The sequence below is a fragment of the Pan troglodytes genome, chromosome 8 (genome assembly GCF_028858775.2).
Source record: "Pan troglodytes isolate AG18354 chromosome 8, NHGRI_mPanTro3-v2.0_pri, whole genome shotgun sequence".
NCBI classification, from domain to species: Eukaryota; Metazoa; Chordata; class Mammalia; order Primates; family Hominidae; genus Pan; species Pan troglodytes.
Genome location: NC_072406.2, coordinates 48005065 through 48031159, shown reverse-complemented (window position 1 = coordinate 48031159; position 26095 = coordinate 48005065). Strand labels below are relative to the sequence as shown.

The following is a 26095-nucleotide window of genomic DNA, read 5'->3' as shown; positions in this document are numbered from 1 at the left end:
CCCAGAGTTGTGCAACTATCATGACAATCAACTTTAGAGCATTTTCCTCACCCTGTTGGCAGTCATTTCCCATTTTCCCCCCAAGTTCCCTAGTCAACCACTCACCTACTTTCTGTCTCTAGATTTGCCTATTCTTGATAATCTATATAAATAGATTCATACATTATGTGGCTATTTTGTGGCCCTCTTCATTCACTTAGTAGAATGTTTTTGAGGGTCATCCATGTGATAGTGTGTATCAGTACTTCATTTCCTCGTATTGCCAAATAATAATTTATTGTATGGATATATTGCATTTTAACCATTTATCAGTTGATAGACACTTGAGCTATTTCAAGGGCCTTTATGAATAATACTACAGTGAACATTTGTGTACCAGTTTTTATGTGAATATGTTGTATTTCTCTTGGGAGTTTTATTTCTCTTTATACTTCGGAGTGGAATTGCTGGGTCATATGGTAACTGCGTTTTATAATTCACTTTTGTAATTATTATTGACAATCATGCATATTTAGAAATTATGCTGTGAGGAAATCAAATCTACAAGTGTTTTCAAATGTAACAAAAATGTTGCAAATATTGTATTAATGTTGACATAATGTTTTCTGGAAACAGGTAATTAAATAGAAATTTTTATTTTGCAATTTTTAAAAATGTGGAGCATGTGTGCGTGTGTGTGTGTGTGTGTGTGTGTGTGTTTTAGGGCCCATAAGTGGCCCTAGCCACTGGACCTGTGTGTCTAAAACCCCATTGTTGCAAGAGTGGAACTCAGAAGAAAACTAAAAGGAACTGTGGTGATTTCAGGAGATTTGGATTTTTGCAGTTACTTGATGGGACACAATCTGAGTGCGCATGGGAATCTCATTAAGGCACAGGAATGAAGAACAAGACTGATAGATTTATGAGTTGTTTGACAGCTTGGGGGGTAGAAATAGTGTGACTGTGGTCCTTTTTCTTCTTTGCCCTGTCTCTTTCACATCCTTGTGTAAACTTTCTCTGAATGTTATTATTAAACATTTTTAAGAAACTTAATTTTCCTAGTTATATGAGCTTTCTGCTGGGCAAGCAGAGAATCTTGACAGACTGTCTCAGCATACCTTCCTGCTATTGGTTTGTCAGTTTTTGGTGTGTTTCACGAGGCTGGTGCTTCTTGCACCTTGGCTTCCAGATTTGCTATCCATCCAAGCATGGATTGTAACTGTGTATTTTCCTGTGGTACCAGAAATCTATCAGTCTCAACAGAGAAGTCAGTGTCAGTCTGATTCCATAAAGCAAAAAAAGTCTGTGCAACTGTTAAACTAATTTACAAGCAGTGTGTATAATATGATTCCATTTTATAAGAGGAGAAAGCGAATGTGAGGGGAGCATCGCTAGCTTTTTGGTACGCAGTTACAGAATTGTCCCCACTCTCAGAAACACTCAGGTAATTACAGTTCAGAGCGATGAAGTGCTCTAATAGAGGAAAGTGTGGAGTTCTCAGGTAATACCTATGATAGGACACCTTACCTAGCTTAAATGGTCCAAGAAAGTTTCTTAAAAGCAGATGTAGGCCGGGCACAATGGCTCACACCTATAATCCCAGCACTTTGGGAGGCCAAGGCGGGCGGATCACTTGAGCCTCAGGAGTTCGAGACCAGCCTGGCCAACATGGTGAAACCCTGTCTCTATTAACAATACAAAAATTAGGGTGCGATGGCTCGCGCCTGTAATCCCCCAGCTCCTTGAGAGGCTGTGGCAGGTGAATCACTTGAACGTGGGAGGTGGAGGTTGCAGTGCACTCGAGCCTGGGTGACAGAGGGAGACTCTGTCTCAGGAACAAACAAAAAAAAAGCTAGTGGACCAAGGTTAGACTATCAGTGGGAGTTAGGTGGAATGGGTGGAGGGGGCAGCTAAGGAAAAGAAAAGCACTTTAGGTAGAGAAAATAGTAAGGGTAAAGGCAAGTGTATGAATCAGGCTGATGTGTTCAGTGATCTCTAAGCAGAGAGAAGTTCCTAGATTATGATGTCACAGTAGGGAGTACCAGGAGGAGAGGAAGCTTGGGTGCCATGTTGCAGTTGAGCCTAAACTGAATGCTGTCTGTAGAAGGAAACAACAAACTTTGTACTTTATGTACAGAGTAACATGGTCAACTTTTTGGCTTAGGTAGGTTATTTTTGTGTCTTTGATAAGGGCGAGATCTGAGATTCTGATCTTGAAGTCAAGAACTTTGTTTTGTCCACTGTATCCTCAGAGCTTGGAATGGTGCCTGGCAAGGAGTAAGTATTCACCAAGCATGTTAGTGAGGCAGCATGGTTGCACACAGCAGCCTAGAGCACCGGCCGCAGCACGGGTCTGAATCCTGATGCCACCATTACATAGCTTTGTGACCTTAAGCAAGTTTCTGAATCACTTGTGACTCAGTTTTCTTATTCAGAAAATGGGGAGAACAGGTCAGGCGCAGTGGCCCATGCCTGTAACCCTAGCACTTTAGGAGGCCAAGGTGGGTGGATCACTTGAGGTCAGGAGTTTGAGACCAGCCTGGCCAACATGGTGAAAAACCCTGTCTCTACTAAAAATAAAAAATTAGCCGGGTGTGGTGGCGGACGCCTGTAATCTCAGCTACTTGGGAGGCTGAGGCAGGAGAATCACTTCAACCCGGGAAGCAGAGGTTGCAGTGAGCCGAGATTGCGCCATTGCACCCCAGCCCAGGCTGACAACAGCGAGACTCCATCTCAAAAGAAAAAGAAAAAAAAAAAGAAAAGAAAAGAAAAGAAAATGGGTACAGCAGTGGACCTACCTGTCAGAATGTTGGGAGGATTAAACAAGTTTGTACAGGGTACTTAGACTAGTGCTTGGCTCGCAGTATACACAATGTAAATATTAACTGTTACTATTTCTGCTGAGGGCCTGATTCCGGAGCATTTGTAGGGCTATACAAGTATGGATGGATTCAGGAAATACTCATGTGCACAGTTGATGATAGGATGTAGTAAACAAGGAAGAGAAGGAGGCATGGTTAATTCCCTTATTTAGAGCTTAGGAAACTCAGTAGGTTCTCCCACCTCCTCCACTCCCACCTTCCCCTCAATTTTGCAGAGTAAAATTGCTGCTAATCCGTTATAGATAGTTTGGGAATGAGTTGAAGGCCAGGAGGTGGAGGCTTTGGTATGTTGAGGAAAGAGGATGTGGTTCAACAAGGCATACCCTCTTTTGGATATTTGGCTTTTCTCTGATTTTTTTCATTCTTTTCCATGGAGTCTATTCCTGGGATTCCTTGAGCTCTCTTCTCATCTGGAAACACAGAAGGGCCTCTCCCAGTCCGTGGCTGGTGGTGCGGCCGCCATCCTACCCGCTCCCTTTGCTCATTCTCTTTATGCATCATTCCCTCCTCCCCATTCTCTGCCTCCCCTTTCCCCTATGGTGGGAGATGAGAAAAGATGTTTCATCCTTTTTTGGCCTTGGCTACAGACTAGGTTGGTGTCTTACAGTCCTGCTAATAAGGGGAGACATGAGGGATGCTGTTAAAACATTTGCCAGAAAAATGTTCCTTTGAGCAATTACATTTAGCTTAGAAAGTTTCTCTTTTAATTTGGGACCCTTTTGTTCCAGAAACCAGCTAATTCCTAAATGCAGTTTGTCTGAGGCAGGAGTCTTTGAACTCCCTTAAAAGCCCATTCTGGGCCAGGTGCAGTGGCTCACGCCTGTAATCCCTGCACTTTGGGAGGCCGAGGTGGGTGGATCACGAGGTCAGGAGATGAAGGCCATCCTGGCTAACATGGTGAAACCCCGTCTCTACTAAAAATACAAAAAATGAGCCGGGCGTGGTGGCGGGCGCCTGTAGTCCCAGCTACTCGGGAGGTTCAGGCAGGAGAATTACCTGAACCTGGGAGGTGAAGGTTGCAGTGAGCCGAGATTGCGCCACTGCACTCCAGCCTGGGCAACAGAGTGAGACTCTGTCTCAAAAAAAAAAAAAAAAAAAGCCCATTAGGTTCACTGGAGCCAGGGGTTCCATGCTAGAGCCATGCTTTTCATTAGAACTGGGAGGTAGATACCCCAAGAATCTGGGAAGGAGCCTTAAGCTCTCCACTGCAAACCTGACATTTCTGTGGAATCTTTTTTTTTAATCTTAAAAGGTCATGTGAATTTTATATTCTACTCCATAATTCATCCCTGTTTGGTTTAATATAAATGTAAATTTCTTCCCTAATCTTATACCAAAACTGATGCTCCAGGAAGGTAAAGCCTTTTATTTTCTTGTGTCTTCTCATATTCCCTTGCATGCTGCCTCATTCCCCACTTTCAGGAGTGCAAACCACAAGGATTTGGGGCCAAAACCTTTCGGTTGAATGTCCTGCATTATTTCCCATGATGGAAGTTGGCCTTTTGGTTAAGTGGGTCCCCGTTTCTTTCCCTCGCAATATTAAATGAGGACTATAAATCTTTGAAACTATACCCTTGATCATAAATAATTTGTACTAGAAGCTTTCCATTTCCTAGAGCTTGTAATGAATGTAAATAGTCTGTGAAATTTCTTGTCTGGATAGTCATGAAAAGATGGTAGCTAACATTTTGTTGTGTGCCGGGTTCTTTTCTCACTCCTTGCATATATCATGCTATTTAATTATGTAGTGCTTTAAAAACAAATAACTGGCCAGGTGTGATGGCTCATGCCTGTAATCCCAGCACTTTGGGAGGCCAAGGTGGGCGGATCATGAGGTCAGGAGATCAAGACCATCCTGGCTAACACGGTGAAACCCCGTCTCTACTAAAAAAAAATACAAAAAATTAGCTGGGCATGGTGGCGGGTGCCTGTAGTCCCAGCTACTTGGGAGACTGAGGCAGGAGAATGGCGTGAACCTGGGAGGCGGAGCTTGCAGTGAGCCGAGATCGCGCCATTGCACTCCAGCCTGGGCGACAGAGCGAGACTCCGTCTCAAAGCAAACAAACAAAAAACAACAACAAAAAAACTAAGCTTATGGAATTATTGCTAACATTGTTATTGTTTTTTAATTGACAGATTTCAACACTACACTTGCACAATGTCTTTGAAACCAAGAGTAGTAGATTTTGATGAAACATGGAACAAACTTTTGACGACAATAAAAGCCGTGGTCATGTTGGAATACGTCGAAAGAGCAACATGGAATGACCGTTTCTCGTATCCTTTTAATGGCAGCTTGATCAATGTTCTAAAATTGATAAATTTGTTGAAAACTGAGAACATGTTCAATGTTATGGAAGAACTTTCCCATGTAACTATTTTCTAATATATTATCATCTACATTTCCAAGTTCATCACCTCTTTTATGGCAATCAGTATTTGATAACCTTTCATTCAACAAGTATTTGTTGAGTACTTAGTATCTGTCAAGGACTACTTAGGCTTTGGGAATACAGTTGGTGAACAAAAAAAAATTCCTTTCTATTATAAAAATAGAAATAGACACTAAACAGGTAAAAAAAAAATCTAATGTCATTGCTTTCAAGAAGAGGTCGTGATAAATGAAAGCAGGATAAGGACGTGGGGGAGGCTTGGAGCACCTGTGTGGGTGCTGCTCTTTTAGAATGGGTGGCCAAGGAAGGCCTCCCTGAGGATGGTGACATTAGAGCAGAGACTGGAATGCAGCGAGGGAGCAAGCCATGTGATTTTGGGGGGAAGAGTGCGCTTGCTGGAGAGTGAACAGCAAGTTCAGTGACTGGGGTGGAAGCGTGTTTTTCATTAGATTGCCTACATGTGTGAATTGAGAGTTTTATGTAACAATGCAGATTGGTGATTTCTCTAGGATGCCCTGAAGCCTAGTTTCCTGCGTTCCTCCATGACAGTGATCTGCTAGACCTAACTAGTGCTGCCGTCTCTAGCAATCTTCTGGGGCTACAGAAGGGCTGCCCTCATTATATGGGGCGTACATTCTTTAGAAAAGCTCTGATTTCATAAGATAGTAGTTCAGCTTGTTCTGAATGCCTAATTCAGTTGTTAATATTAAGCTGAATGTGGATGCAAGAAGAGTAAAGTTCTTTAGACCAACAGAAAACCATTTAATTCATTACAACTGCAGTAGGCAGTAAGAAAAGTTTGTTAAGCCAACTATGTTCTGGGCACTGAAGATATGTAAAAGGGTGATGACATTTTGGAAGGCTTCAAAGTTTGAAAAGATCTTTTGTATTTTTTATGTTGTTTGATACCTCAAACAAGTCTATCAGATCAGTGGGGCAAAAATAATTACTTGACTGTAACGGATAAGGAAACTGATCTCAGAGGTAAGGGACTTATTTGCCCAGGGTCATACGGGTAGTAATTGATGGAGCACAGACTTGAATATAGTATCTTAAAGATCCAATTTCCTATGTTTTCCAGTATATCTAGAGGATAACCAATACAGATTCTGCCTTTGAATTAGATGGCTAATTTTTCTGTGGAACATTATGGATTGATTTGGGGCAAGAATCTTAATAAAAGTTGAAAAAGTGTTGCTACTTGTGTGTTAGTGAGATTGGGCTAGGCAAGTTCATAGGTGCTTTTAAGGATATTTTAGCTAAAACAAGGAGCAGAGAGGGAAGAGGAGTTGGTTATAGATGACTACAAGAAGAGCAAGAAGAGGGAAAATGAACAGAAGGTAAAGAAAAAAAAATTAAAATGTGTTCTTCATCATTGTATAGAATCGACAGTGAATTTCTTGGTTTTTAAGTGGTTTTGAAATAGATTACTTCCCTGGAAAGTGACCCCTTCAGTCACTGTTATTTCTCTGATGTTATTTGTTTGGTCCATCTAATATGATTTAGTTATCCTTTTTTTTTTTTAATTTTTACTTTTTAGAGACAGGGTCTCACTTTGTCACCCAGGCTGGAGTACAGTGGTGTGACTATAGCTCACTGCAGCCTCAACCTCCTAGGCTCAAGAGATCCTCCTACCTCAGCCTCCTGAGTAGCTGGGACTACAGGCATGTGCTACCACACCTGGCTGATTTTTAAAATTTTTTTGTAGAGGTGAGTTCTCACTATGTTGCCCAGGCTGATCTCGAGCTCCTGGGCTCAATCGCTTCTCCCACCTTGGCCTCCCAAAGTGCTAGGATTACAGGTGTGAGCCACCTTGCCCAGCTGGTGGCTGGGCCAGTTATTTTTCACCTGATCATGAACTTTCTCTCACCCCCAAAATAAAAAGTCTGCAAAAATAATGATTAAAGAGTACAGGCCTGGCACGTTGTCTCACGCCTACAATTCAAGCAGTTTGATAGGCTGAGGCGGGCGGATTATGAGGTCAGGAGTTCGAGACCAGCCTGACCAACATGGCGAAACCTCGTCTCTACTAAAAATACAAAAATTAGCTGGGCGTGGTTGTGGGTGCCTGGAATCTCAGCTACTCGGGAGGCTGAGGCAGGAGAATTGCTTGAACCCTGGGAGGCAGAGGTTGCAGTGAGCCAAGATCGGGCCTTTGCACTACAGCCTGGGCAATAAGAGCAAGACTCCGTTTCAAAAATAAATAAATAAAAGACTATGCTACTAATTGTTATAAGGTAAAATTCCATCATTTTCCCTGTTATTTTGCCCAAGAATATAAAGTTCACTTCTGACCCTTAATATCTTAAGTGGAAATTTTAAGGGCCATACAATGTAAATACTTTGAAAAGGAAAAAACAGGTCCCTCCACATTGTTTCAAATATGTGTTATTATTTGAACTTTTAGCATGCATTTGTGGGGAGTGTGAATAACACAAATATGGACAAGTTCATAAAATACACCGTTGCACAAATAATTATAATGCAAGCAATTACATTATCAATAGAACATTGAACAATAGAACATTGTCCGCATTCACTATAACCCCCACCCGAAACACGTGACCCTCTAAGTTCACAATCCCACCCGTTTCTCTAGGAGCTAACTACTATCTTGATTTTTGTGCCTGTTGTTTTTGTGGTTCTTTTTTTTTATTAGACATAGTGCGTTGTAGTTCTTTTTTTTGTTAGACATAGTGCAGTGATCTCAGCTCATTGCAGCCTCCACCTCCCAGGTTCAAGTGATTCTCATACCTCAGCCTCCCGAGTATCTGGGATTAAAAGTGCCCGCCACCATGCCTGGCTAATTTTTGTATTTTTGGTAGAAATGGGGTTTTGCCATGTTGGCCAAGCTGGTCTCGAACCCCTGGGCTCATGTGTTCCATGTGCCTTGGCACTCCTGAAGTGCTGAGATTACAGGTGTGAGCCATTGCACCCAGCCTTTTGTGGTTCTTTTTTTTTTTTTTTTTTGAGACGGAGTCTCGCTCTGTCGCCCAGGCTAGAGTGCAGTGGCTCGATCTCGGCTCACTGCAAGCTCCGCCTCCCGGGTTCATGCCATTCTCCTGCCTCAGCCTCCCGAGTAGCTGGGACTACAGGCGCCCACCACAATGCCTGGCTAATTTTTTTGTATTTTTTTAGTAGAGACAGGGTTTCACCGTGTTAACCAGGATGGTCTCGATCTCCTGACCTCGTGATCCGCCTGCCTCAGCCTCCCAAAGTGCTGGGATTACAGGCATGAGCCACCACATCCGGCCCTTTTGTGGTTCTTAAATGGTGAATTTTCTTGGACTTTATATAAATAGAATAAACAATAATGGTGAATTTTTTTTTTTTTTTTTTTGTGGCAGGGTCTCACTCTGTTGCCCAGGTTGGAGTGCAGTGGTGTGATCTTGGCTCACTGCAGCCTCCCCCTCCTGGGTTTAAGTGATTCTCATGCCTCATCCTCCCGTGTAGCTGGGATTACATGTGCATGACCTGGCTAATTTTTGTATTTTTGGTAGAGATGGGGTTTCACCATGTTGGCCAGGCTAGTCTTGAACTTCTGATCTTAAGTGATTCCCCCCGCCTCAGCCTCCTAAAGTTCTGGGATTATAGGTATGAGCCACTGTGACCGGCCAATGGTGAATTCTTTGATTTTTGGACTTTGTATAAATAGAAAGACTGTACCTGGCCCTGTTCTAGTTTACTTTTACTCAAGGTTTTCTCTCTTTTAGTAGCTGTTAGGACAGATTTCCATTCCAGACTCCAGCAGCATAATGTAGACATTTTCCTACTGGAGGAGAAGTGGCATCTAAAGGTTATAGTAAGTCCAAAATGATTGTTAGGGGAGACTTAATATTGCCTTCCCTCAACGTATTTCTTCCAGGTAGGAATATGAGTTCATCCTCCCACCATTTAAACCCAGGCATACTGTTGTCTTCATTTCTTTTTTTTTTTTTTTTTTTTTTTGAGATGGAGTTTTGCTCTTGTTGCCCAGGCTGGGGTGCAATAGTGCAATCTTGGCTCACTCCAACCTCCGCCTCCTGAGTTCAAGCGATTCTCCTGCCTCAGCCTCCCTAGTAGCTGGGATTACAGGCATGCGCTACCACACCTATCATTTCTAGTTTATATTCTATCAGGCATCTCTTTCAAACATAGACCAGTTTTGATGTCATTGAAAAATATTGAGGCAAGTACCTGTATCCTTGACACTTTTCACAAGTGTTAGAAGAAGAAGGTCTTAGTAACCATGGAGATTATGTATAGTAGCCCATCATTCTTTCTTAGATTTTACAGATGGGAAAAGATTTTATCTATAGTCAGGTGTATTTGGTGCATCAGCAACTGCCTGACCCTATTCTAAATTACATCAGGCTAATTGATATTTGTTCACATTGATTCACTAGCTGTGCACTTGAAAATTTTCGATTTAATTAGTCATTTTTTATCCTTGTTTGCTAATTCATGATTTCGTAGATACTGCATCTGTATTCTTTCTCATTAGAAATGCCAGCAAATCTGGCGGGGCGCAGTGGCTCACGCCTGTAATCCCAGCACTTGGGAGGTTGAGGCGGGTGGATCACCTGAGGTCAGGAGTTTGAGACCAGCCTGGCCAACATGGTTAAACCCCATCTTTACTAAAAATACAAAAAAATTAGCCAGGCATGGTGGCGCTCAACTGTAATCCCAGCTACTCAGGAGGTAGGCAGGATAATTGCTTGAACCCGGAGGGTGAAGTTTGCAGTGAGCCGAGATCACGCCACCGCACTGCCTGGGCAAAAGAGCGAAACTCCATCTCAAAAAAAAAAAAGTCAGCAAATTCTTTTTTACTGTTAATTTTATTGTATTTTTTTTAATTGTCAAATCCTTTTTTGGTTGTCTTACATTTTCATTTTTTTAGGTAACCTTTCCTTTTATTCCCATTGCAAAACTCTCATTGTTTTTGACCCATGGCATAATAGAGTTCATACCGTTAAAACTCAAAATTAAGCCAAGCATAGGAAACACCTTTTAATAGAGAACATGAAATAAAATAAATAACTTTGCTGCTGGTTAGGACTGTCTTTTGGTTGCAGCTATGAGCTTTCATTCTGGAACAGCTTAGTTTCTGACTGAGACATTTTTAAACTGGAAAGTTCATAAATAGAGGAGTTTTTGTATTCTGGCTCCCTAAAAAATGACTTAGGAAAAGATAAGTCTAGTGAAAGAATGTTTAAGTTGAAATCTGACCTAGTTATTTTGTGTTTTTTTTCTTTTTTGAGATGGTGTCTCGCTCTGTTGCCAGGCTGGAATGCAGTGGTGTGATCTCGGCTCACTGCAACCTCCGCCTCCTGAGTTTAAGCAATTCTCCTGCCTCAGCCTCCCGAGTAGCTGGCATTATAGGCGTGTGCCACCACACCCGGCTAATTTTGTATTTTTAGTAGAGATAGGGTTTCACCATGTTGGCCAGGATGGTCTCAATCTCTTTTTTTAAATTTTCATTTATTTATTTGTTTTTGAGATGGAGTCTCGCTCTGTAGCCCAGGCTGGAGTGCAGTGGTGCGATCTTGGCTCACTGCAACCTCCATCTCTCGGGTTCACGCCATTCTCCTGCCTCAGCCTCTTGAGTGGCTGGGACTACAGGCACCTGTCACCATGCCTGGCTAATTTTTTTGTGTTTTAGTAGAGATGGGGTTTCACCATGTTAGCCAGGATGGTCTCGATCTCCTGACCTCATGATCTGCCCACCTTGGCCTCCTAAAGTGCTGGGATTACAGGCGTGAGTCATCATGCCCGGCCTCGATCTCTTGACCTGGTGATCTGCCCGCCTTGGCTTCCCAAAGTGCTGGGATTACAGGCATCAGCCATCATGCCCAGCCAACATTTTTTGTCTTTTAAAGTGTCTTGTCTATAATCAAGTCATAACTGAGTGTTGGAGGTTGAAAAGCTCATTTTCGTAGGTGTTCTTCATAAGGGCTAAACGTTTCCTGGTTGGTTGGATATTTGAATAGGTTAGAGAAAAAGAACATAGTTAATTGGTTAAAATTATACAGTGATTTGAGACCCAAAACTATGGTGAGTTAAAACATAAACTTTAAAATTTTATTAAGGTGGATTCACTGCATTAAAAAAATACGTATATTCTGAAGGAGTCCAACAGTGCAGAAGTACTGTATATGGAATGAAATGGGAGAGTCTCCCTGTACCACCTCTCTTGTGTAGCTCCTTTCTCCTTAAGCTGGAGATTTGGCACAAATCCTTCCAGTAGATTTTGTTTACATTTACATGCAGTGGATATATTGAGCGGTGGCTCATATCTGTAATCCTAGCACTTTGGGAGGCCGAGGCAGAAGGATTGCCTGAGCCCAGGAGTTTGAGACCAGCCTAGACAACATGGTGAGACCCTGTTTCTACAAAAAAATTTTTTCAAGTAAAAATATAAATAAATAAAGCTTAAAAATATATAAATAGAACTGATAAAACAATTTATAAATAAGTAAATAAATGTGGAGAGGGCTGCTTGCGCTTTCTGGAGTAAGGATGCTAGGTAAATGGAGCATGTGAGATTGATTTTGCATCTCCTTTCCTTCAGCAGGATTTAATAAATCGTCAAGTGCTAGGAACCATGCCTGGGAGCTGGGAGTATGGAGTTGATGAAGAATAGGCTAATGTGGTTGGGAAAAGTATAAATAAATTTTACTGTATAAAAATAAATTTTGTAGAAGAACGTATATGAAGTGTCAGGGGGACATAGAGGAGGAAGAATTTGCATCCTTATTTTTAAGTTAACATTTTTATTTCATAGTATTTCCTAATCTTTCTATTAAACTTTAATACCTGACTTCATCCTGAATCATCAGCCTTATTTCCAGTTTGTATCTGCATCTTTAGTTAGGCTGGTCTCAGGTTGCTCATAGGTCCTTTATCTTCTATATTTGGTTAATGATGGGCAGTTTATAAAGTACTTTAACATATATGAATTTATTTGCGTCTTACAGGACCTGTGGAGATGTCAGGGAAAGATTCATTATCTTTACCTTGGAGACACCTGGTGGTGGTCATCGTACTGATAAGATGGCATAGCTTTATCATGGTACAGTTCTGGAGTATAACCACCAGGAGGTCCTGACCTCTGTGTTGCTCTGGTATCATTGTTCCTGTGGACAAATGAGCTGTTACCTCCAAAATGCCTTGTCACAGTAGTTGGAGGCAGCATATGAAACACCTAGTTCCCAGAATCATAATCTAATACCGTGTCTGGCCCCAAAATTATAAATGGACTTTGCCTTAAGTCTTATCTTTTGTTCTTCTTGGTTTATAATGTTTCTAATTATTGGAGATGTTGAGAAGATCCAATAAAGCAAAGGATATTAAAAAAAAAAAAAAAAAAAAAAAGAAAATGCCACCCGAGAGAGGCTAGGAAACTTGGTTAAGATCACTGGCTAGTGAAAGGTAAAGTCTTAGGTCTTACTTCTTTCCACTCCTTCTGTTATCTACCTCTGGTGAGACTTAGCAAGGTACTTAGTTGATGTTCAGAAACTTAATTGATATTCCTATTCATGGTATATTTCTTCTGATAGAATAACGGTAGAGTATCCTGACTGCTATGATGTAGGAGGCTGTGTCAAATGAATAATTTTTGTTTAGTTTCTCAGAATTGCTTAGACCTAACTGCCTCTTGTCATATTCCATAGCCCTTCATTGATACTATGAATACTAATATCATTGATACTATTGATACTAATATCCATTCTAATATAAACCTTATTTTGTAGGATTCTGGGTAATTTGATTTTCCAGAAACTCCCTCTGGATTTTAACCTCTCTGATAAGAAGCATTTTCCTTACAGTGTCTTCAAATAATTCTCAATAAATACTTGTGGAATGAATAAGTGAATGAATCTTATATAAAGTAAGCATGGTTATGTATTCTATCTTGTCATATATATAACAGTATTATGTATATTATAAGCTAAACCACAAAAAGAAATGTTTTTTCATTTTTTAATGCCAAACAAGGTAAATCTCATTATGTTTTAAAATTGTCTCCAATAAATATGAAAACCTTAATAATTTAACTAGAGATATCTATGCTTTATGTGTGGCCTATCCTGAACCCCTTGGAGAAAGACTTTATACAGAAACTAAGATTTTTTTGGAAAATCACGTTCGGCATTTGCATAAGGTAAGCAATGATACATACGTGATATAAATATGTTGATAGTTGTATACTTTACTAGTTTTCTACTTGTATACTAGTTTTCTAGTTGTATACTTTACTAGTTTACTAGTTTTCCAGTGTAGAACTTTTATCAAGGTCAGCTTGTTTTGCTGCTGCTGCTGCTTTTTTTAAATACAGGGTCTTGCTCTGTTGCCCAGGCTAGGGTGCAGTGGCGCGATCATGGCTCACTGCAGCCCCGACTTCCCTGGCTTACGTGATCCTCCCACCTCAGCCTCCCGAGTAGCTAGGAATACAGACACACACCACCACACCTGGCAATTTTTTTTTTTTTTTTTTTTTTTGGTAGAGACGGGGGTCTCACTATATTGCCTAGGCTGGTCTCAAACTCCTGGGCTCCAGTGATCCTCCCGCCTTGGCCTCCCTTGTTTTTGCTTCTTAATCAGCATTTTAAAAATATATACATATTAAGATCTTTGAGTCAAGCACTGTGTTAGGGAAATCAGTTTACTTGCTCAGCATCTCGTAATTAGTAAATGAAGGAGAGGGTCAGCTCAGGGTTTGTTGAGTTTTAAAATGTGCTCCTACGTCCTCTGGATAGTGTTTATACAGCCAAATTTTCCCTCGTTTTTTATTCCTATCTCTTGGTAAATCTCTGTCTTTATTATTTTCAGCTTTTTAGCTGCCTTTCATATGCTATATGAAGTCTTCCCAAAATCTAAAATTAAAAAGAAATGGTAAATGGTGATAGAAGCTGTCTCTGTGACCAGTTTTTTTATTAGTATGCCGTACATAGAGGGGCAGCATCACAGACATGATCTGTGTATAAACAGTGAATTTTGCAGTATTTTGCTATAGACAGCATTTCCAACTTAATTTAGACTACTGATCTAATCAGGAACTGGATGAGATAATTTAGTGCCTGCGTAAGAATCTTCACTCTGCTTTTTATTAGCTGTTGTAACCACGGGCAACTCACTTAACAACTACCTTATGGACTGAGTTTTGACTTTATCTATAAAATGGGAATAAAACAACACAGTTTATTTAAACTGTCTAACCCTGCACGTGGTCAGGAGTAGATACTTTTTTAAATGGTAAGAACTGGCCTGGTGCGATGGCTTACACCTGTAATCTCTGTACTTTCGGAGGCTGAGGCAGGAGGATCATATGAGGCCAGGAGTTCAAGAGCAGCCTGGGCAATGTAGTGAGACACTACCTGTACCAAAAAAAAAAAAAAAAAACCCTCATAAGTAAGGCACAATTGATTGTGTGCTGTTTCCCTGAAAATATTGGAAAATGCTCTACTTTTGATTGTATATGGCATGTGCATTTTAGTGTTCTAATGTGATCATTTATCTGCTTATAAAAGTGCTTTTGATAGCAAGTGTGTTAAAGTGGTCTTAAAGTGTTTAGTATGTTAATTTAAAGTTCTGCTATTGTAAGCTAGTGAGCTTTGGTTAACACCATAAGTGATAACTATGTAAGACATTAATAATTTTTTTGCAATTTTATATTTTAGGTTGCATTGTAAGTGTTTTTTTTTTTTTTTTTTTTTTTGGGAGACAGAGTCTTGCTCTGTCATCCAGGCTGGAGTGCAGTGGCGGGGTCTCGGTGTGATCAGGTTCAAGTGATTCTCCTGCCTCAACTTCCCAAGTAGCTGGAACTTACAGGCATGTGCCACCACGGCTGGCTAATTTTTTTTTATTTAGTAGAGACGGGGTTTCACCATGTTGGTCAGGCTGGTCTTGAACTCCTGACCTCAGGTGATCCACCCGCCTTGGCCTCCCAAAGTGCTGGAATTACAGGCGTGAGCCACTGCGTTCGGCTTAGTTTATTCTCTCTTATGGATGCTTCACTTTCATTTTGAAGACTCACATCTTTCCCAGTTGTTTCATTTTTAATACGTGTAGTTAATATGTGTTGTGTAAATGTAATTTGTACAGCTAGAATTATGTAAATTATTTTAGAACATTAATTTTGATACATTTTATGGTTGACAGTGAAAATGATTATTGCTTTTCAAGTAAAAATATTTTTCCTCTTTATATAGAGAGTTTTGGAGTCAGAAGAACAAGTACTTGTTATGTATCATAGGTACTGGGAAGAATACAGCAAGGGTGCAGACTATATGGACTGCTTATATAGGTGAGTGTGCCTTTAAAATCTAGACAAGCTAAGCAGCGTTGCCTGCATTCAGTAGTTGACAGGATAATTTTTTTATTGCCTATTTCTCATTCACATATGCAAAACTAAAGCATTCTCTCTGACATGGACTTTTCTCTGCTGTGGGGAAAGGTCTATAGTCAGGGTAAGGTGGGTATTTAGGAGCCAGGGAGTGTGTGGAACGTTCTGTGAAAAGTAAAACTGTACTCAATTGCATGGCTCTGTTTCTTCTGATTGTTTACAACCTGTAGCACATGTTTAATCTCAACAGAGATCAATGTGAAAATTCAACTTGCATGAAACTTAGTGGGAAAATCTCAGCTCATGTCCCCTCGATATGTTCTTATTTGACTCTAGCATTCAGTATTTTATGTTTGATGCAAACGATGTTAGATAAATTACTGGGTTATTTTCCCCTGGAAGTTCTGCATTCCCCATGGTCTAGGCATATTGAATTACTTGTAGTTTCCTAATGGCCCATGGTCTCTCCCACCTTCCTGCCTTTCCTGGTGCTGTTCCATCTGCCTGGATTGCTTCTCTTTCTTTTTCTATTTTTCTTTCTTTTATTTTGTCCTTTTTTTTTATTTTTTATTTTTTGAGGCAGGATCTCACCTAGGCTGCAGTGTAGTTGCATGATCTCAGCTCACTGCAGCCTCAGCCTCCTGGGCCCTAGCAATCCTCCCACCTCGAACACCCTTCTCCCCAGTTGCTGGAACAACAGGTGTGCACCGCCATGCCTGGCTAATGTTGTTTATTTTTTGTAGAGATGCTGTCTCACTATGTTGCCCAGGATGGTCTTGAACTCCTGAGCTTAAGCAGTCCTCCCTCCTCAGTCTCCCAAAGTGCTGGGATTACAGGCATGAGCCACTGTGCCCGGCTAAATTAGTACTATTAAATTGGTGCTATTTGTGAACTTTTAGTAAATGTTGCAGCCTATTTAATATGTGTTTGTGTATGTGTGTGTAAAAATGATATGAGTTAGTTAGTATCTCTGTTTTTTACAGAGGAAGAAAGCAATGCTGAGAGCATGATTTTGTTGAAGGTCACTCAGCTAATGAATCACAAAGGCAGGATTTAAACCCAGATCAGTCTGAATCCAAAGCCCATCCATTTAACCACTTCATTCTACCATAATCTTGTTCCAGAAACATGGTATTTCACTTAAGTAGATTCTATTCTCAATCTTCTTCTTGTACAGGCATACTTTGGAGATGATGTGGGTTCAGTTCCAGACCACCACATGTAAAGGGAATATTGCAGTAAGACAAGTCACACAAGTTGTTTGGTTTCCCAGTGCATATAAGTTATGTTTATGCTATACTGTAGTCTGTTAAGTGTGCAGTAGCATTGTCTAAAAAAATGTGCACAACTTAATTTAAAATTACTTTATTGCTAAAAAAAAATGCTGTTGATCATTTGAGCCTTCAGCAAGTTGTAATCCTTTTGCCAGTCTTCTTACCTCGGTGTTGATGGCTGCTGACTGATCATGGTGGTGGTTGCTGAAGGTTGGGGAGGCTGTGGCAATGTCTTAAAATGAGACAACAATGAAGTTAGCTGCATCAGTTGAGTCTTTCTTCACAAAAGATTTCTCTGTAGGGCGCAATGCTGTTGGATAGCATTTTACCTGCAGTAGAAATTCTTACGAAATTGGAGTCAGTCCTCTCAAACCCTGCCACCACCTTATCAGCTAGGCTTATGTAATATTTGAATCCTTTGTTGTCATTTCAACAATGTTCATACCGTCTTATTAGGAGTAGATTCTGTCTCAAGAAACCACTTTCTCATCCATAAGAAGCAACTCCTTATCCATTCAAGTTATATCATGAGATTGCAGCAATTCAGTCCCATCTTCAGGATCCACTTCTGAGTTCTCTTGATGTTTCCACCACACCTCCAGTCACTTCCTCCCCTGAAGTCTTGACCCCCTAAGTCATCCATGAGGGTTGGAAGTGTTAACTGAATTGAGTGACTGAGGCAGCTGTCTCAATCAAGGTTTATTGAGCTAGCTTAAGGATGCTCCCAGGAAAAACGCAAGGCACAGATGCATCTGTGGCTGTTTTGTCCAAAGAGGTTCTTAGGAGGGTTAGTGTTTATACATTTTCCTTAAAACATGAGGGGTGGTGGCAGTGAGGCAAATGGTTACCTACTTGTGAGACTAATTAATGCCCAGTAAATCTACATTTTATATAAGGTAAACCTTTGAAGCAAAAGGAAATAGAAGAAGAAAACAGTTGTGCAGACATCTCAGGGAAGGAATGATTACTCTCATCTTGCAAAGGCAAGATGCTCTGTGCCTGGGAATATCAGCTAAGAATCGACACTTATCAGGTGGATGCTAACAGACCTTAGGTTTTAGGAACTAGACTTCAGACTACAGATCTGGAGTTACAATTGACCTGTCCTTGTGTTATGGGAGGATTTACATTTTAATGGTTTCGAGGCTAGCAAAGAATTTACGAATGAGTGACTTTTTGAGGCGGGTTAGTCATCAGGAAATGGCTGATGACTTTTGCCTTACCACGGGGGTCTGGCTAATATATAATGTTTCGACACAAACTTGTAAGAGTTATTCGTCTAGGAAGAGGATGGCCATTTAGCATGACTCAGCCTCCAAGGTTAAATTCCTGTTTTGGCATAGGAGTTTTGGGAATCCTGAGATTTTATTTCCCTTTATAGAATCAGCATCTTCTAATCACCTGTTCATAATGATATTTAGACCTTCTCCCATGAATCATAAGTGTTCTTTTTTTAAAAATTTTATTATTAATTTTTGGGACAGAGTTTCGCTGTTTCCCCGGCTGGAGTGCAGTGGCACAATCTTGGCTCACTGCAGCATCCGCCTCCCAGGTTCAAGTGATTCTCCTTCCTCGGCCTCCTGAGTAGCTGGGATTACAGGCACGCGCCACCATACCTGGCTAATTTTTGTATTTTTTTTTAGTAGAGACGGGGTTTCACCATGTCGGCCAGGATGGTCTTGAACTCCTGACCTCGAGTGATCCGCCTGCCTCAGCCTCCCAAAGTGCTGGGATTACAGGCGTGAGCCACTGCGTCCAGCCCCATGTCTTTATTAAGAAGCAGATATGTGGTTAATAAATTTGATTGTAAAATACTACAGTGACTTATAAAATAAGAATGGTGTCCATATTAAAATGAAAAATGGCACTGTTTATATTTTAAATTGTGACTTTATTTTCTTTTTTTCTTTTTTTTTTTTTTCAGACGGAGTCTTGCTCCGTCGCCCAGGCTGGAGTGCAGTGGCACGATCTCGGCTCACTGCAACCTCCGCCTCCTGGGTTCAAGTGATTCTCCTGCCTCAGCCTCCTGAGTAGCTGGGATTACAGGCAACCACCACCATGCCTGGCTAATTTTTGTATTTTTTTAGTAGAGACGGGGTTTCACCATGTTGGCCAGGCTGGTCTCCTGACCTCAGGTGATCCGCCTGCCTCAGCCTCCCAAAGTGCCAGGATTACAGACATGAGCCACCGTGCCTGGCCATGACTTTATTTTAAAACATTGTATTTCAAGCTTAAATTTACCAAGAGTAAAATTCTGCAATAAGAAAGACATAGTTAATGTAAGTTAGTTTAAATTTTATTCTGTGAGGAAAAGATAATACTGGTTTGTCTTTGCAGATACAAAGCATGTAAAGCTGCACTAAATCAATACCTGGCTCAAGAATATACATCTAGATCTTTGGAATGGATTAGTGAATGCAGGCCTGATCTGCAGATTCAGCATCTGCTTTTATGCTAGGCAGTTTACACTTATTATGTAGGTAAAGGAAGCTCCTGTAGAATTCTGAATAGGAAAGTAACATCCTGACAGCAGAATTTTTAGATGAATTAAAGATGCCAGAAACTGAAGTAGAGCCCAGTCATAAAAGTGTTCCACATAATCGGGGCAGAGGGTCAGCAAGTACATTGGAAGTCAAAGGAAGTAGTGAGAGGAAGTGATGCATACTTTAGGAAGACAGGAAGACTGACTGATTAAAGCAGGCAAAATGGAAGGATGAGATAAGTGATTCTGATGTTTTAGGCGAGGTTACTGGAATGGTCTTGGTGCCAGTGACCAGAAAAGGAAACTGGTTTGGAGCAGATTCCATATTGGAAGGCATATGTAAATGGTAATATGACAATTAAGTACCCTCTACTGAGGGAGCACCGCTCCTGACGAAATCTTATATTTGTTTGTATATTGTACCACAGAGTGAGCTCTGTGTGGGCAGAGACCATATTTTTGCTTTTCATCTTTGTGTTTCCAGTGCCTCATGTTGACCTGGCACACAATATACCCTCAGCCGATGTTGAATGGGAGTGGAAGACCTCTCCTGAGTTTCTGTGCCAGCCCTGCCACTTAGGAGCCGATTGACCTTTGGCAAGCTCTTTAACCTCTCTAGGCTGCAGCTTTCTTATGTATAAAATGATCATAGGAGTACCACATACATCTGTCTTATAGTATTCAGCCACATAAAATGCTTAGGGCTGTGTCTGACAGGTGATCTCTATAAATGTTAGTGATTACTTTTATTTCCTGGTATTCATGGCTTTTATGATCTGGCTGCAGGCTGCTTTTCCAGGTTTGTGTTCTACTGTTAGCTTTTGCTGTCCTTGCTGTCTGGAATGTTATCCATTTATTTATTCAGTAATTATTTTTTGAGGACTTGACTTTTGCCTGCCACTACTGTGGATGCTGTCTACAAGAGGAGGTTCTTGCTTTGTATACTGTACATTCTAGAGAGGAGATGAATGCACAAAAAAAGAAACCAATAAAAGCATAGGATTATTTCATATAGTAGCAATTACTGTGAAGAAAGTAAAACAGTTGTGCATTAAATAGTTACTTGCTTAGGGCTGGGAAGTGAAGGCTAACTCCTCTGGGGTTCAGGGCAGGCCTGAAAGGTGTGTCTGTGCTGAGACTCGGATGAAAGGGGACTGACTACCCTCAGAATATCTGGGATGGGGCACTTAGGTGGAGAGGCCATCCCCTCTTTACCTTTTACTTTTGTCTCTCAATCTTATTCCTCTTTCCTTAGCTGGAAGGCATGGTTAGAAACTCAGCATGAACTTTTGAGAGTTACAGTGAGGATAGAGAGGAAGGAATAAATGGCATTTTAAAGGGGAAAAAAAAGAGTATGATCTTGTAACTTATGGTCAGAGGACACTAAAATATCAAATGGTACATCAAGGTTGTAAGCCGTGGAGCCTAGAGCCTTGACTAGTGAATATGGAGATGGAGCTTGTGTAAATGGTTGTGGGTATACCACTTTGGAGTCAATTTTCTAGGAGTTATTATTATTATTTCCTTAAGAGACAGTCTCGCTGTTACCCAGGCTGCTCTCAAACTGCTGGCCTCAAGTGATCCTCCCGCCTCAGCCTCCCAAAGCACTGGGATTACAGGCGTGAGCCCCGACGCCTGGCCAGGAATTATGTGTTTAATTGTTTCCCAAAATTGTTGTCTTGTTTTGGTTGTCTTTGTTTTTAATTTGTCTGTAAATGCTGAGTGGACCCTTCATTTTGGTGTAGTGAGTTTTGAAAAGTGTATATATTCATGTATAGATTTCTTGGGTTGTTGCCTAAAATACTTGTATTGTCAGTAGCTATTTACACTAGCAGAACCTTTCAAATGAATAGTTTTAGGTGGTGACCGTTAAAGGCATTATAGTGAAATCTGGGATCCTAAAAACTACACAGTTGAACATTACGAGTCCTTTCTCCATGTTTTATTTTATTTTATAGATTTCTGTATTCATCTCAGTTATTCTTAGAGTTAATCACATTTATTAGTCTTGAAATATATTAAACATTTTTAGTATAATTCATTTTCCTCTGGTAGACAAAGTCATCTTGTATCTGTCAATCTTGCCCATACTTACTATCTGTAACACTCTGTTCCATTTTCTTACCTACTGATTGTGATCTTTTTTGTTTAAAAATGAAAAATTGCATTTCTTCCTGGTGATTAGAATATAAATTGGAAAGCTAACTTGACTTTTATCTTTTAACCATTCTCTGTTTAATTTTTGGAAAGTGGACTTTATCTTGACTTTCCCAAGAAGAGTCTGGGAAGTAGCAAACGAGATTGTAGAAATTCTGAAACTTGGATAAGAGCTGTGGGGCTAGAAGGGTATTGTAAGGGCTTGCAGAGAAAGGTGGGCTGATAATTTTAATTTTTATTATATTTCAAATCTCTACATAATTCATTTCTTTTGGATTTGTTAGTAGGCTATTCCATGGCTTATATGTAATCTTAAAAATATTCTTCTAAAGTTGCAAGTTATTTGCTTTCCTACTGACTTTAACTTAATATCCATTGATATTACATTTATTTTCCAGGTATCTCAACACCCAGTTTATTAAAAAGAATAAATTAACAGAAGCGGACCTTCAGTATGGCTATGGTGGTGTAGATATGAATGAACCACTTATGGAAATAGGAGAGGTAGGACATTCTTTAAGTGACTAGCAAACATAAGTATGTTTTTATACACTGAGGTAATTTGATTGCACATCATTTTTTAAGGACACTGATTTGGCTAGCTTAAAATGGTCAAGATTTAAAAGATCCTAAATAAAATGCTATAGTGATTTCCTAAGAATCCTCAGAGGAACGAAAAAGATGTGACAACTACTCTTTTGATAATTAAATTTATAATGGATGAATGATAGAGTTAATGGTTCTGCATTGTGAAAAAACTCAGAAATAATTATAAAGTGTTGACGGCCCTGTAGTTAAAAAGTGCAGGGGACAAGTACTTAAAAGACAGGCTAGAGGAGAGGAAACACAAATTTATGGATACAACAAATTTATTGTAACTTTACTTTAAAAGTAATTAAATTCAGAGTAAAGCAATTAAATGGGCAGTTTGGTCCATTCAAGTTCTTGAGGTACAGTGCAAGTTAAAATATGGAAAATTATGCTGATTGTGAAAGAAGTATTATTGTACAAGCTTGTTTATTCATTTAATACATCTTTATTGAGTAGCCAGGCATTGGGGATACAATGGTGAACAGACAGAAGGTCCCTGCACACAAAAGCTTGTAAGTTCATGTAAGGGAAGCAGATGCCAAATAGGAAATTAATGTTAACTTGTGATTTATGTTAATGAAGGAAATAAACAGGCTAAGAGGCAGCATTAGGAGACATTTAAGGTAGTGTAATCCTTTCCGAAAGAAATTGATCAGTGTCTTTCTTTCAGTACAGTTTAAAATACTTAATACCTTTTGACCAAGTAATCCCAAGTCCTAAGCCTAGTGATCCATACTTGGAAAATAATAAATATGAGAAAAGAGTTTAATGTTTAAAAGTATTCTTTGCAATCATTGTTAATAGGGTGCCTAATGGCTGAACAGTGTAAAATTTCAGCAGCCAACATTCAGCAATAAAAAGCATGGAAGAAGAATGTATTATATATGATATGATTTTGTTATAAAAGTAGGCAAATGGATAAATTAATAGCAGAAAATTGTTCATAGAAACTTTAACAAAGGGGACATTGTTTATGAAAAATTTGGACACAAAATTATAGGTATATGTTGAATACAAATACAATTATAGGGAAAAGATGATATAGAGAAAAAGATCAATGAGAAATACCAAAATATTAACAGTAGTTGCTTTTAGTTAGTAGCATTGTAAGTGAATAAATCATTCCCTTATCACCAGCACTGTCAAGCACACTTCTCTTCCCAGAAAATCACTGTAAACAATTTAGTTCGCATCTTTTCTGAACTTTACCTGTGTATTTATAAATATTTACATACACACACACACACAGCAGTTTTGATTTTATTTTTCAAACTGCGATAAAATGGCACACATAAAGTTCTACAGCCTATATTTCTTGCCTTTTTTTTGTTATTTGTTAGTGTCTGTCTTTTTACATAAGTTTGTTTTTTGTGAAAGCTTAATATTCTGTAGAGATACAGAATAATTTTTTAAACTATCCCCTTAATTTTTTTTTTTTTTTTTTTTTTTGAGACGGAGTCTCGCTGTGTCACCCAGGCTGGAGTGCAGTGGTGCGATCTTGGCTCACTGCAAGCTCTGCCTCCCAGGTTCACACTAGTCTCCTGCCTCAGCCTCCCAAGTAGCTGGGACTACAGGCGCCTGCCACCACTCCCGGCTAATTTTTTGTATATTTAGTAGAGGCGGGGTTTCACCGTGTTAGCCAGTCTCAATCTCCTGACCTTGTGATCCGCCTGCCTCCGCTTCTCAAAGTGCTGGGATTACAGGTATGAGCCACCGCGCCCCCCAATTTTTAATTTTTTGTTATTACAAACAACACTGCAGTGAACACCACTATTCATTTATTCATTCATTAAGTATTTTTGAACCCGTCTGTGTTATATATGTTGAATACAACAGTGAACAAAATAGAGAAAAATCTTATGCTCATGGAGTTATATTTATGTGTATCTCTTGGTACATGGGCAGAACTTTTTATAGACTGGGTGTCAGGAAGTGGAGCCTCTGTCAAAGCACATCCTGAAGTTTCGCAGCTCTGCCCCATTGCCTTTCAGAAGGGCCTTTACCAGTTTGCCCTTCCACCACATGAGTAAAATACCAGTTTTTCATGTATTGCCTCCCCAACCCCCATTCATGCTATTAAGAAAGAAAGGCAAAACTTGAACAGTGTTCCTTGTGGGAAGACAGATGCTTAATTACCAATGGATCAGAGTAAAATTACCCTAGGGAAACAATAGGGAGGCTAGCAACAGCCTATCTGGATGTAGTTAGGGTGGAAAAAGAGAAGAGTCAAACAAACAAAAAATTGGTTTTCAGTACTGGAATAATTTATACTCTATGTGGGGAAAATATATTTGAAGTTTAAAGGCCTAAATGTGAAAGGCAAAGCTTGAAAACTTGGAAGGCAGAGTAGGACCACACATATGCCTATTACCTTAGGGCAGAGAAGGATTTCTTAAAAAATACCCGTGATAAAGAAGATTGGTAAATTTGAGTATATTAAACTTTAATATATTTTTACCAAAACACAATAAAGAAACCGAGCAGTTGATTTACTGGGACAGACTGTGAAACTTTCAAGGGATTAATTTCCACAATATATAAAAAACTCTAGCTTTTATTAAGAACAAGACAAACTTTAACAGACTAACGGGCAAAATTAGGAATGGGCGTTTCACAGGGAAGAACCCAAAATGGACAATAAACATTAAAGAATTCCCAGCTTCATTCAGTAAAATGAGAGTTAAAACCACAAGGAGACACTATTTTTTGTTGTTGTTGTTGTTTTGAGACGGAGTCTTGCTGTCGCCCAGGCTGGAGTGCAGTGGCACGATCTCGGCTCACTGCAGGCTCCGCCCGGTCGGTTCACGCCATTCTCCTGCCTCAGCCTCCCGAGTAGCTGGGACTACAGGCGCCCGCCACCTCGCCCGGCTAATTTTTTGTATTTTTAGTAGAGACGGGGTTTCACTATGTTAGCCAGGATGGTCTCCATCTCCTGACCTTGTGATCCGCCCGCCTCGGCCTCCCAAAGTGCTGGGATTACAGGCGTGAGCCACCGTGCCTGGCCGGTTTTTTTTCTTTTTTGAGACGGAGTCTCGCTCTGTCACCTGGGCGGGAGTGCAGTGGCGCGATCTCGGCTCACTGCAAGCTCCGCCTCCCGGGTTCACACCGTTCTCCTGCCTCAGCCTCCCGCATAGCTGGGACTGCAGGCACCCGCCACGACGCCCCGCTAATTTTTTGTATTTTTAGTAGAGATGGGGTTTCACCCTGTTAGCCAGGATGGTTTCAATCTCCTGACCTCGTGATCCGCCCGTCTCGGCCTCCCAAAGTGCTGGGATTACAGGCGTGAGCCACTGTGCCTGGCCAAGGAGACACTATTTTATGTCCAGCAGACTGGCAAAATTTGACTAAAGCCTGGCAGTACCACTTGTTGTCAAGGATGGGGACTAATGGGAAATCTTGTGCTTTGCTATGCAAGTATAAATTGGAAAATCATTTGGCTTGATTTAGTAAAGCTGCATGAGCACTTGATTGTTCAGTACAGGATCTCAACTTGTAGATGTATATCAGAGAATCTGTTGCTTATGTGGGCCAAATGATGCATACAGGAATCACAGCATTGTTTCCAGTAGCAGAAAATAGGAATCACAGACACATCAGCAGTCATCAGCAGTAGAGTGGAAAAATAAATCATGGCGTATTTATACAACAGGATGCTGTATAGCAGTGCCAATGATTGAGCTATGGCTGTATGTTTCCACTGGATGGGTTTCACAAAATTGTGGACTGTAATAACCTGAGGGGAAAGGAGGAAGATATCTGGGACAATGGTAATGATGAAGTTGTATTTCTTAAACTGGGTAGTGAATACAGGAATGTTTTATTACTCTTTTAACCGACTTGCTCTTTTTATGTTGGTATAAAATTTTTCATAATTAAAAAAATCAGTCTACAGCCAAATCACATTATTTCATTTAACATAAATCCTTTGTTTCTGTTACGGTCTAGGTATCTATAGCCCATTTATAGTGTTGAGCATTTTAACAATCAAAAAATTAAGTTTTTTTTTTTTTTTT

At 40.2% G+C, this 26095-nt stretch overlaps 1 protein-coding gene across 6 annotated transcripts in view; it reads left to right on the top strand.

Moving 5' to 3' along the window:
* Window positions 1-26095, top strand: part of CUL2 (cullin 2) — an 80870-nt gene that overhangs the window by 14310 nt on the left and 40465 nt on the right. For 4 of the 6 annotated variants that reach the window (XM_016962992.4, XM_016962994.4, XM_063817535.1 and 1 more), the window contains 4 exons: window positions 4998-5138; window positions 13295-13397; window positions 15445-15539; window positions 21890-21995. In XM_016962992.4, coding sequence (XP_016818481.1) covers window positions 5020-5138; window positions 13295-13397; window positions 15445-15539; window positions 21890-21995 — 423 coding nt within the window. In that variant the 5' untranslated portion in view covers window positions 4998-5019. 6 annotated transcript variants of the gene reach the window in all.